Source organism: Euwallacea fornicatus, chromosome 32 (genome assembly GCF_040115645.1).
Source record: "Euwallacea fornicatus isolate EFF26 chromosome 32, ASM4011564v1, whole genome shotgun sequence".
Classification (NCBI taxonomy): Eukaryota; Metazoa; Arthropoda; class Insecta; order Coleoptera; family Curculionidae; genus Euwallacea; species Euwallacea fornicatus.
In genome coordinates this window covers 1,999,919-2,012,946 of record NC_089572.1, presented here as the reverse complement: position 1 = coordinate 2,012,946, position 13,028 = coordinate 1,999,919, and the positions used below count along the sequence as shown (strand labels likewise).

Below are 13,028 nucleotides of genomic sequence, written 5' to 3'. Positions count from 1 at the left end.
TTTCCGAGAATTTTTCTTTTCGACATTTGCAAATACCCTCTGCTTTTTGTTGCACTCGTTCGTTAAAGCGCATGCGTCAAGTTATTAAATGTATCAGAAAGGGTGCCCCACGACGGGCAAAAGTGCCGAAACACTAGGATCACCAAACACTTTAGGGATTGATCGAAATTGGCCGGAACGGTTTAAGTTGTGGGTTATTGAACACTTTTTTTTGCAAATTCAAAATTTGCCGCATCTCCGCGTTAAAAAAATGACGCTGCCACTGGAAATCTACGGCGCCTAAAAATATTCTCAAGATCGTTTTTGATTCTTGAATATTTCCTTGCAGTTTCGTTCCCCGGGCTCTTCTCATTTTAATTTAATAATTGAAAAATATTTATTAATATGGGAAGTGAAAAGTTCCATTTTTGCACGCGGCCAAAAACCACACTGCCGCCACTGGAATTCAATTACGGCTCGATTTTTTCCCAACTTACGCTCTAAATTTTAAGTTGTTCTTGACAAAACCCATTAATTGGAATACACCCACGTGGATACCTGTGGAAATATTACTGAAATGAAGCCCCAAATTATCGTCCAGAAAAATTTCTGGAAACCAAAAACAGAAGCGGCATCGCTCGTGGCATCCTGCGAGGTGCTGCGTCCGAGAATTTTATTGAACTGAAAAAATATCGAACGCATTAAAAGCATTTAGGCACCTCATTCTATGGTGAGGTTTGCTGAAAACAATAAATTTAGTGCCCAAAACAGTTTACCCGGTGCCCCAAATTTGGCCTCGTTCTCGGAAGACCGCTCTAGTCTCTTCCTATACCTACGTGTTTCGTATAAGCCCCGAGATGTGAGTTTACATAATCGTTGTATTGGACGTTCTCCTTGAAATTCTTCGTGCGAAAAAACAACAGCTGAGTAGGCAGGCAATGGCCGAGGTCCTTAAACTGTCCTCCTTGACCCCGGAAACGTATCTCGACTATTGTTTTTAAATTTCGGCGCTTTTTTACTAATTTAAATGGAATGCGCTTTGGGTCAACGGCAATGTGGAGGTTATCGCTGAAACGGGTTCCGAGAGAGCCATCTTCAAGGTTCTCGGGAGGACTCACTGTTACCTAACCAAATTCTCCCGTAACCACACGTTACAGCGCGGGTTCGTCGCAGCACCATTAAGGTACCATTACCTTTAATCTAAAAATTCCGGTTTCCCATAACAGATTCACTCTCCAAGGTTGAACTATTTCATCTGCAATTTTAAGATGTTCACCTTTGGCGTTCGGAAAGCGGACTTTGAACCGCGGCTTGTGGTTCTTCCTTGTTTCGTTTTGGTGCCCGACGAGAGATCGGATTCGCACCCGACAAATTACAGGGTGGACGATTGCTTTCAGAAAGAGCAACATATTTGGTTGATTATCAACTTTTGGAAAATACGAAGCGATTAAAGTGTAACGTAACGCTTCATTGACAACAGTTTACTAAATCACGTAACGGACAGATACCGTTCCTGCAACTGCTGAAATGGCCACTGCATGTGTTGATGTCTCGATTAGCGAGACATCTCAATTAAAAAGTACTAGATCAGGTAAAGCTGGTAGTTGTCTTGCAATTAAAGAATGTGATGGCGTTAAGCACTTATGTACCATCTAACAGGTTTGACGATAGGGGCACCAATCGGCTTCGGTTAAATGTGTTAAGTGTACAATACAGACCCTGAAAAGTATTCTTCCCGACAGATTTAGTTAAGTCCGAACTCGGGCTGCCCAAACACCCCCGAAATTTGGAGAATATAGGAAGATTGACGCACATCGAATTGACGGACGAAACGGAGAGAAACTAAAGAAAAGACGATGTCCCCTATCACAAGGAACTGTTGGTTAAGTGAATTCGTTCCCACGCCATGAAAGTCCCATTATTCAAAGAAAAGCATTTAACAATTTTAATTAGACTTTTTTCTGAATACATGTAAGTTCTTACCAGAGAGCTTCTGGCTGCGCTACTTTCCCCAAAGAGTGCAACGTGCTCTACAGTTCAAGAGCAATTGAAATACACTTTCGTTCCTCTGGATCTAAAATCAGTAATCTACACGCAACGTCGAGCTTAGACGAGCAATTTTCATCTTCGCATAAAAACCTGGAGCTAATCATCGTCGCGAACAGATCACAAAATTTTCAGGCATTAAATCTCTTGAGAGGGGATTATCCTGTGATTTGACCTGTCGCTAATCACCGATAACTGCTAATTTATTGGACTTGGATGAGTTAGCAGCGTGAGCGTGAGAGTAGAAACTTCCCCTGCAAACAACGTCGATATAACCCATTACTCTTGCGGCTCACTCCGACGTCGGACAAACGTCTTACGGTCCATATTAGAGAATCCGCCCCTCGAATCTCACCTCGCATCCTTCGTTACGATTAACGCAGGTCCAATCAAAGACCACGATAATACGCAGGTGATGACGGTCACGCACCGTCACTTCTTTCGTTTATAAATCTCCGCAGGACGTTGGGTCTTATCTGATCTTCAGATAGCACATATGAGTACTTCTTGCCGTTGAAGGTGGTTTGGTATTGAGAGAAAATAATGGGACCTGACAGGAGTCGTTCGGTGAAAGTTGAATGATGATGACAGGTGAATTTTGAGACCCTCTGCGTGCTTACGTTTAAAAAATGGGCGGGAATGGGACTTCACTCTCCTGGGACCATGAAACAGGTGCGTTTTTTTAAATCGAGAGGTGTAATTTCTTGCTTGAAAATTTGCCGGCTAGAGTCATCTAAAAAGTGGAGAAAACCGTATTAATTTTTTTTCCATTTCGCAAGTGATATTCGTGGAGTTTTTTTCGAATGGCCGGCCTCCGTTTGTCCTCCGCACGAGCCAGATCCGAAGCGCCTTGCCTCGATCTAGTGCTACATATATAATTTATAGGCTAGCAAGCTCTAACAATTACATATAGCAATAAATCTACGTAAAAAGTTGTTTTTGTTGTCTCGTTATTGCAAACGAGTGAACGGCATGAATGGTACGGTGTCAAGGCTGTCGGAATGTCGTATCTAAACATGGAAGATAAAAATAACCTAGTATTGGTTATATTTGCGGGGATTATGAACTGGGATAATTAAAAAAAGTCTCGCCTTGAAATTAATTTGCAAAGAATCCGCGCAAAAACAAATTAGCGGTCGATATGAGCGTCCGCATAATCCATCTCCTGTCAGTCCGAGAAACGTTTCAAATTCTTCCGCTCCGGCGGACGCCCCTGGCCGGGGCCGGTGCAGAGGCGCCAAATATTCAAATTAGCTGTCCGAAACCACATAATCAATTAAATTAATCCGACGTACGGCAGAGACGGACACACTCGCGCACACACGCCGATTTTTGCGCATGTAGTAATACGTCCCCGTCTACTTGCCATAGTTCGGTTTTTTGGCAACATACTGGTAAATAGCTTACGAGTTAAAAATATCGTTAGACGGTCGCCGGAGCGGCGTTGTCAGATCGGGCCACGTCCATACTTTGACCTAGACCGCAAGAAAAAAAAAGTCCCGCAAAAAAATGTATTTTTTTCACCGGGCTGCCGCTGGCGTCGAAATCACCAAAATCAACCACTTTTCGGCGGACTCTGCGAAGTTTAATCTGCGCAACATTTTCGCTTCAGATGGCGTCCTGATTGACAACGACAGCGCGCAGATGGTTGGCAACCCGCCAAACAGCCCTATTTTAGAATGACCGAAAGCCCGAAGGTATTTATACAAAATCAAGATGCCGACTACCAGTTGTTGTTTGTATCCTTTGCGCTCATAACTCTTCTGCTCCTCCGAAAGGCGACGACTGTCGACCGGTAATTGGTATTTGGCTGCTTCTCCGAGGTCTTGAGCAGGAAGACAACAATCTATCCTAGTTTTGTTTACATATTGCTTCAAAGTCAGTGCAGGTTTAAGTGCCCACTTTCCGCAACATTTGAATCCCAACGAAAATTGTTCGCACGCGTTGCCTAAAAAGGCTTTGTTTACAATTGTTTACGTCGCAGCAACGTTGTTTACAACCACCGAAACTGCGATCTCGCTGTGGAAGCAAGTTGCACGTTCAAACGTCAAAAACAGGTCAAACTGTCTCGTTTCTTCAGTTCCCAAAATCTAAGTTCGCGGCCAAACTGCAAGTGGCAACGTCCTCCAATGTAAACTGCTCAAAGTGTAAAGTGTAAACGCAGAGAAATATGTAAACTGCCTCTAGTAAACTTAAACTGCGCATTCACGCTTACCGGAGAACGACGATCAAGCTCTTCCGAGCAGGACACAAATCGCTTGATCAAATGCCCCCCCGAAAGTCAAAGTGAGGTTCAAACGCATGAAAGATGACAATGGAAACGGGGCAAAAAATTGTGCCAACTGCAGGTTCGACCTCTTCGAAAATCGTTGCCGCATTTAGCTCTCAAAATCTGCTGGCAGGCTGAAGAGAAAATCAATTTTTTCGAAGAAACAGGAACGCTGCACGTCCAAGCATCGCGAGGAGCTACAATGTAAACTGCACGTCCAAGCGCACTGTAAATCACTATGCAAACTGCTCAAATCAAAGCGAAGACCGTCCAAAACTGTATGCAAACCACGTGCTGAAACGTTAAGAAAGAAAAGTGCAAACTGTTGCAGAGGGTGCCAACTGCATTATCAAAACTCACTGAAAGTCGCTCAGTCTCATTTAGTTTTTAAGGTGCATGCTAAAGCTGTCAGGCAAGTTGCAATTGCGAACATTCTGAAAATCTTTAGTGCAAACTCATCAAAGTGATATGCAAACGCATAGAAAATTCGTTGTGTATACTGCCTGTACGCAAGTTGAAATTGTATGTTCAAACTCATAAAATAACGAACGTTCTAAGCGATACGCGAACTGCTTGATCAAGTGCACAAGAAAGTCGAAGCGAAGACTTTCCGAAACTGTACGGAAACTGAGCGTTCAAACATCCAGAGAAGGATGGTGTAAACTGTTTAAAAATGCGCCAACTGCATGCCGTACTCATTGGCGAATTCCTGTGCAAACTGTCTCATTTATCTCTTCCACGCATGCTTAAACTCGGAGGGAAATTATTGTGTTAATTGTCTGTAGCAGCATACGAAATGCAGTCACGAACGCCCTGTAAAGTTTTAGTGAAAACTGCTGAGAATGACGTAGAAACTTACCGAACACGACAAAATGTCTTTGTGACACCGCATGGCTGAAAGGCTTCTCATTACCGAAAAACAAAAAAGAAATCGCTGTAAGGAGAGGAAGTCAGGGGCGTACCAGACCTGCGTTAAAATCCCAAAATCTAAATAGTTTCCTTGTTCTTTACAGAAACCTCGTAAATTTTATTTCATTTTTGGAAACGAGAACCGCTTGTAATCCTATCGGCGTTTTACAGGACTTTTCGCAACAAGAAAATGTAACCAGCTGCGTACCGAACCTACCTTACGATTTAAATCAGTTTCACTCTACCAAACCGTGCTCGTCGCGCCACTGGGACTATAGAGGGTGACCCCACTTGTCTTTTCGATTCAAAGGAAAAATTCCGCAGTTGCCCCTAAATCAAGTTAGTTATCAAACAGTCAGTGGTGTGCAAAACACGCTCTTTCGTTTTCAGAGAGATTATTGGAGTGTGTTCGGAGTTCTAATAGAAATGCCTTCGATATAAAAACACAAAGCGAGATAGAGGCAACAAAAACAATTCTCCCTTCAGTCTCAAATCAGTTCAATTCAGCAGATTGAAATTCGATAAGTGTGCCTATAAATATGAAGTCAAAACGGCTTTGTTTACTTCCCAATTGTCCAGACTTAGTAAATCGGGCTTTGTTCCAGAGATTCTTATTAAAACTGGAATTGGTCGTACATCCCGTGAATGTTCACCAGAACTACTTTTGACTTTCCGGTCAATATTGCTGAAACGCGCATCGCAAAAATGACCGTGTTTACATCCTCCCAAAGTTTTCCAATCTAGGTAGGTGCCTCCCCAGAGGTCCAGCATCATTCGATACCTCTTTTGAGAATGTTTTTTTTTCTTTCGTATCCACTGCGACCACGTGCGTTGCTCTCCTCCAAGATTCTTCAGGAGCTGAGGATTACAGCAACAATTACATTGTCTCGCGAAGCTGTCATAAATATATTTTCGTTTTCCGCTCAGGAATTCGGAAATAAAACAAACAGACTCTTAATGAACTGCAGGAGGTAAATAGCGATTGTTTAGTCTGTTGCCGCTTCATCTCGCGCAAGTTGCTTGGAGTGTTTCGTTGTTTAATCCACCGCTAAACTAGCGCAGATTAGGCGGTAAAAGTGCATTCTCATTAACACATCGGAGTAGAAAGATGCCATAGCTGATTCCCTTCAGAGCCATCCAGGAATTCCTCCAAGGAAAAAGCACCTGGACTAATAGTCTCGATATAAACGGACGCGTGCTGGTAAATATAGTGCGCGGCAAAAAAAGGCAAAAGCGGCACTTCAGTTTTAGTTACAATTTGTATAAAGGGGACCGTGTTTACATTCTGTTTATACAGTGAAGACGTAAGTATATCCCTGAAAATTAGAGCCTCGATTTCTGATATTATGAAGCGGCACTGACCCCTGAACTTTGCGTAGAAACTCGTAGAACGTACAGTGGCCAGCAAGAGTATTCATAGACCCATCGCGCTGTTAAATGAAATGGAATACAGTAGAACCTGGTTATAACGAACTTTCAAGGGACTCCGCCTGTCGTTGGTCATATGCGGAGTGTCGTTATAAACCGAGGAAAAGCGCTTTTGAATAAAAATTTATGTTTTAATCAAATATCGAGTTATATAATTTGCGCTGTAGTACATAGGTATACAGGGCGTTTCCTAACTACGTGTTAAAAATTTAAAGGCGCAATCCTCGACTGATTTTGAGTCAAAAATGTCTAATAAACATATGTCCGCAAATGCCTTGTTTCCAATATACAGGGTGTTGAAATGGGACAAGAAAAAGAGATTTTATTTCCAAAATGACTCAATTTGGGTGTTTGAATTTTATAAAAAACAATTCCGGGGGTTCCGGGGTTTTCTTCAATACGTCTTAAGATTTCTTCCTCCACTTCTGGTGTTCGACGTGTTATCGACTTTCCTCCTCCTGGAGTTTTCATAAGAGATCCTGCATCACAAAGACGTTGAAAGAGGTTTTTAAAGGTTTGGTGGTTTGGAAACCTTTCCATGTAAATGCGCCTCGCTGCCATCGGCGAGGCTGTAAACAAAAACCATATTGGCCATTTCTTGATTAGTGTAATTAGGCTTTTGAAAATTTTCCAAACTGAGGTATAATCTGATTTTTGGGACCCAGAACTGAATTCTTTCACTCTAGAAAGTAAAACACCAAAATAACACTGACTATCTTGTTTATAGTAGTAAAAATAGCAAAAAAAACTAACAATAAACAAGTTAGTAAATACCACCAAACCTTTAGAAACCTTTAAAACCTTTTTCAACGTCTTTCAGTCAACACCCTGTATCTTGGAAACAAGGCATTTGCGGACATATGTTCATTAGACATTTTTGACTCAAAATCAGTCGAGGATTACGCCTTTAAATTTTCTACACGTAGTTAGGAAACACCCTGTATATAGTGTGAGGATGAAAACAAAAATTTCGAAAAAAACAACGGAATTTTGAATAAAGTCAAATTTTTGGGTAGGACGGAAGTACATACTGAATGGGCGTGAAATATGTAGTAATTCTGCACCTTGGAGGTTTTCATTACCTGTTCAATTATTTCGTTTCACGGGACATCTGTCGCACTTAAAAAGTTTTCATTTTCTGGACAAGTCATCTGCAAACACAATATGCTACGATCTTCAAAGCAGAAAGAGCCGCCTGAGCTGCGGCGATTAGAATTTCATCGCTCCCGTGAACTTCCTGCTCATCCCTCCACCTTCTTTTCATATTGATCATTGGCAGTTATTTGAGCAATGTCAGTATCATTAAAAACTTCAGCAACTTCCACATGTTCATCGATCGCGTCATGTTCATGTAGGACAGTTTTCTCAGATTCGCAAATCTGTTGGTTCCTGGGCCCGTTCGCTTCAGTTTCCAGCGTTGCACTCGCACCGGTATCTCCCAGCGGTTCGCTGTAACCGAGCGTTCGTTACAGCCGAGTTCGACTTTTTACACTCACACCATTTTCCGATCACTTTAGTTTTATACGGCAACACGTAAACGACTGATCTATAATGATTTTTTTTTAATTAAATAATATCGTTTGCAAATGTTAACTGTCAAAAATTAATCGCCGAAAGTGTTCATACATTTGCGCGAACGTGAAGAAGTCAAGTCTGTACCTGCAAGTAGAGCGATTATATCTACGAATGTTTATTTCAAAATTGTACGAGCCGACAGTGGCAAGTTAATACAAGCATTAGATCGGAGCTTTAATCAAAAATAATTGGTCCAAAACGCAATGGGCTGAAAATTGAGAGAAACGACAGTTGCTAAAAGAGAGATAATAACTGGGTTACATAATCAAAATAAATCATATCGAGAAATAGGGCGGATCGCTACCAATTTTGCAATTGTTTGAAGCATCGTGAAGAAGTTTTAAAATGAAAAATCTGTTGTTAATCGTAAGCGAGCGATACGACTAAAAAGGGGGGGGGGTGTTAGACAGGAGGGGGATATTGTAGAATTCCACAGAATCCAAGAGCGAACGTTCCTAATTTAGCTCCTAGGATTGAAGAAATATAAAAAAAACTAGCCCCGATACTGCACGGAGCGTAACGAAAAGGGTGGATACTTTTCAAGGGTGGCTAGAGGGAAACCTGTTATTAACCTAAGAAATCAACAAAAACGTCTTCGGTTCGCACACCGGTCCACACTAAATTCCCCAACCGATATCTGAAATAGAGCCTCATTTCGAGACGAAAGTCATTTAGTGCACTTGGTTCAGATGAGGCTGCATCCCAACCAACGGCGCGGGGAGCTTGGTGATCATTCCAGGAGCCGTGGATAAAATGGCGTATTTAAACGTTTTAAAGTGCAATCCGAAACAGAGTGCTGGAAAACTGAACATGCCTGGAGATTATTCGTTTAATATAACGATCCCGAACATTCGGCAAAAACTGTCCGGAAATGGTTACTGGACAACGTGCCAAAAATTGTCAAGCGTCCGCCCCAGTCACGAGGCAGCAATGCCGTTGATGGTTTACGGTGGGGATTAAAGAAACGGATCGGCAAACGTGAAATAACCAACAAAAGTGACTTCGAACGAATTTTGCTGGAAGAGTGATTAAAAATGAATCGCCCTGTAGCCCAAAATTTGGTCGATACCACGACGCTTGACAGCTACGATTGAAGCTGAAAGCTGTGCCACGAAATATTAATATTATATATTATACTATCGTGAATAATTAATTACATTATATATGCTTTTACGGTCTAGCTTTATGACGTCTTTGTAAACAGCGTGCAATAGTATTTACAAACAATATGATTTAGTTATAAAAAATGTTACTGATTAGTCGCTCGCACGTTGCCGTTTCGAACTAAAGTAATCAGAGAACGTTGCATTACACTTAGCCAAACCGTTATTTCACAGTATTATAGGTGTGTGAATACTTTTGCTGACCACCGTATATCTCCAACTGGAGGCACTGCGCGCCACTGTATTTCCCTCGGGCCGCAACCTCAATCCTCCGATGCAATCTTAGAAATTACTCCGTTGATCATTGGCAAAATAAACGAGCACCACCCCACGAAGATCGAAAACGATTTCGTAAGCAAAAGCGCGTTTTGCACGGTCAAACGTTAAAAAATGTATCCTTGATTGGGGGCACTGCACTCCACTGGTTTTCGGCGATGCTATAGCCCCATAACGTTTAAGCGTAATCCAGGAAATTATTACCTCGCCTCCTGGCATTATAAAAAGTCTTTAGCTCTCTGAAATTTGAGCGCCGCAAGCGAATTCCCATTTTTGGCAGGCGAGTAGTAAACACTTTGTATTCCCTACCAGAGACACTGCACGTGGCTGACTTTACCTGAGGTCATGCCTCGAAGCGCAACCTTGAAAAATGGTGCATTGATTGCTGACTTGATAACAAAAGGGCACAACGGGAATACATTTTTTGAGCATTTCTGACGGTTAGAGAGGCTCTAAAAATCCTGTGAGGGTTGCGGCGCACGTCACTGAAACATCCCGGAGCTACGGCCCTCTCCTCGAGGTGCCACCTTGAAAATGGTGCATTGATTGCTAGCGCAATAATAAAGGAACAATGACCTCAATGCTTCAATACATTTTTATACGCGGAAACACACGATTGTCATTCATACACTAATAAAATTGTGACTCCCAAGATCAGCAATGCACACAAGAGATATATCGAGGGGCTATAGACCTAACCCGAAAGCACAGCCTTGAAAAATAGTGCGTCGATTGCTGGCATGATAGTAAAGGGGCACTGGCCTCGAGATATGAATAAATTTTTTTAGCAGAACCTCGTTACTAACAATGAGATACTAAAAATATTATAACCCCTAGGACGTGCAACGCACGCCCGTGAAATATCCGGAGGATACAGCCCCATCCCTAAAATACAACCTTGCCATTTAGTGTCTTGGTCACTGGCATGATAGAAAAGGGGCACGGCCCTCGAGACATCAATAGAATTAATTAGGCGGAACGAATTTTTCGCAATAGAGTTAAGTGTTCAAATTGAGACAACTCGAAATATTTAACTCATCACGTTGATTGGAGGACTTTTCTCAGTGCTCATTCCGTTTCAGGTACTGTAAAGAAACCACCGCCTGCCCGCCCCCTTAATCAAAAATCGACATGATACGATCGCGCCTGCCAAGATGCAGCTCCGCTCTCCCACCCGGTGTTTCTCTAAGAGACTTCGCATCCACTTGGAAGCCGACGCCCCCCCGGTGTTCCATCTAGGCTGCCCCCACAATTCCATTAAGTTAGGCACCCCCAAAGACATATCATCGAGCACGCAGGCGCCCTAACGAGTGAACCTGACACCAAGGTGGTACCGTTGTATGAAGGGTTGCTGGTCAGGACACCGACCACAGCCCGCAAGGCGTACCCACTGGCCCCCACGTTGTTCTACGTGGTCGTGGTACTGACGGCCCTCGGCAGTGGCTCGGGCGGCGCTCCAGTCAGCAGTAATTCCAAATTCGTAACCTCTTCCAGTTTAGTTTTAAGGAAAAGTGATACTAGCGTAATACCTCCTCCTCCTCCTAGTTCTAGTTCGACGAAACGCGACGCGGACTGCAACGACCCCACTCGCAGAGGTGGCGAACGAACTTCGACCAGTGATTCGATTCAAAATTTTACCGGTAATTCTAGTGATAGTGCTGACGACCCCACAGTGACCCTGCAAGTGGACGCAGTGGATGGAAGCAGGGAGACTTTGATGTCCATGCCATCGGCGCATGCGCAGGACACTGATTCATGTAAGTTCATTTACGCAGTCTTGAACACGACGTGAAAGATTGACGCCCCGCATGGTTAAGTTTGATCGACTTAGTCGAGACAGAGTGGAGAATCGTTCTGAATTCGAGAGAGAACGCGCACCGCTGAGAGTTAAAATGTTCGAAAAGTTGTTACTTTGAGAGTGGATCTCTTAGAGCTCTTGAGAATCAATGTAGAACAAATACATTTTCGTATATGCATCTCTCTCAGTTTGGAGAATTTAGAGGCGAAAAAGTGCGTTTCTTTCACATTGTGCGATTTTTGAAAATGACAAAATCCCGTTTGTTTCGAACGGGACACCCTGTATGGTGCTAGGTATCTAGGATGTTCTATTCTTGTGAATTATTCTACAAGGTGTGTCTGAACATAACGCCATAAATACAACTACGTATTCTAAGTCTTACAGTATTACAACTTCATTTAAATCTATATATTCACAAACGGTTCGTTTCCGATATACAGGGTGTGAAAAGTTGATTCCTGGAGATTGTTTTTATTAATGTTTTCAAACGTTTCGAGATAAATTTATGAAATTTTGTCCTTTTTCATAAGTTTTTGTGCTCTTTCTGAATCTATATTAACAATTTGCTGCATTTTTTCAGAGGCAGGTAATACAGGGTGGTTAAAAAGTACCTACTTTTGTATCTAACTTTACTGACCATTTTGCAGAAAAAATATTAAATTTTAAGATTTATACATAAAAAGGTATTCTCGTTAAAAGTCGAAATTTTAACGATTTTATTCAATAAATATCAGATTTAAATAGCTTTTTTATTCGTTTTTTTTTAAAATAATTTTAATAAAACAATTTTCCGGTAGTAACGAAATAACCACCAGACGTTATAAAGAAATACTATCATGCACGGAAATGTCAAAAATATTTTTTTCTTTTATGTTAATGTCAACCAGGTTTAAATCTGATGTTTATTTAATAAAATTTAATAAAAATTAAAAATCTACAGATTTGTTAAGAAAGTTGACAGCTAAAAATTTAGGTACTTTTTCACCCTTATCCTTTGCATTACTCGCCCTTAGATAAATGTAGCAATTAATTTGCAAAAATTCAGAAAAAGCACAAAAAGTTGTGATAAAGTACAAAAAAATCTATCTCGAAATGTTTCAAAAATATTAACAACGAACTATCTTTAGGAAGCGACACTTCACACCCTGTATATTGAAAACAAAGCGCCTTTCGATGTATCTTTATATGAAGTTTTCGTCATACTTTCGGACTTGGAATACACGGTTGAATTTATGACACTAAATTCAGAAACACCTTGTATAACAAATGATTAATGCCGTGGTCCCTCGGATCGGGCGTGATGCCGTATTCTAACCCTCAGGGTATCAAAGGTAGTTTTCTGAGAGGGAGGACTAGGGGCACGCCCTCTTTCTTCTTAAATAACGCACAATTCTGTGTATAATTAGAAATCAAACGGTTTAGATTTAGACTACTAAAAATCTATTTGCGGCGCTATTAGTAATGTAGTAATGATGCCAAAAGGTAAACACGGAGTACGATCGGAAAGCGTTCGGTTGCCAAGTCTGGTCAGTTTATGCAACAGCGACATAATGCGAACAAGTGCAATAATCGCTGAATCCATCAG

General features: G+C 41.7%; 2 protein-coding genes across 5 annotated transcripts in view; one reads left to right on the top strand and one right to left on the bottom strand.

The window, feature by feature from the left end:
- LOC136348308 (uncharacterized) overlaps positions 1-13,028 on the top strand; it is an 86,272-nt gene that overhangs the window by 1,796 nt on the left and 71,448 nt on the right. For 2 of the 3 annotated variants that reach the window (XM_066299056.1, XM_066299059.1), the window contains exon 2: positions 10,728-11,402. In XM_066299056.1, coding sequence (XP_066155153.1) covers positions 11,363-11,402 — 40 coding nt within the window. In that variant the 5' untranslated portion in view covers positions 10,728-11,362. Of the gene's footprint in view, positions 1-3,412; positions 3,723-10,727; positions 11,403-13,028 lie in introns of those variants that run through there. The other variant, XM_066299057.1, reaches the window with a different exon arrangement.
- Positions 1-13,028, bottom strand: part of LOC136348302 (heat shock cognate 71 kDa protein-like) — a 78,474-nt gene that overhangs the window by 19,899 nt on the left and 45,547 nt on the right. Inside the window, exons 2-4 of one of the 2 annotated variants that reach the window (XM_066299045.1) lie at positions 2,646-2,758; positions 2,346-2,575; positions 1,963-2,279 (exon numbers count right to left, since the gene is read on the bottom strand). The exons of the other annotated variant lie outside the window; for it this stretch is intronic. The gene's annotated coding sequence lies outside the window, so the exon portion shown is untranslated. The remainder of the gene's footprint in view (positions 1-1,962; positions 2,280-2,345; positions 2,576-2,645; positions 2,759-13,028) is intronic. 2 annotated transcript variants of the gene reach the window in all.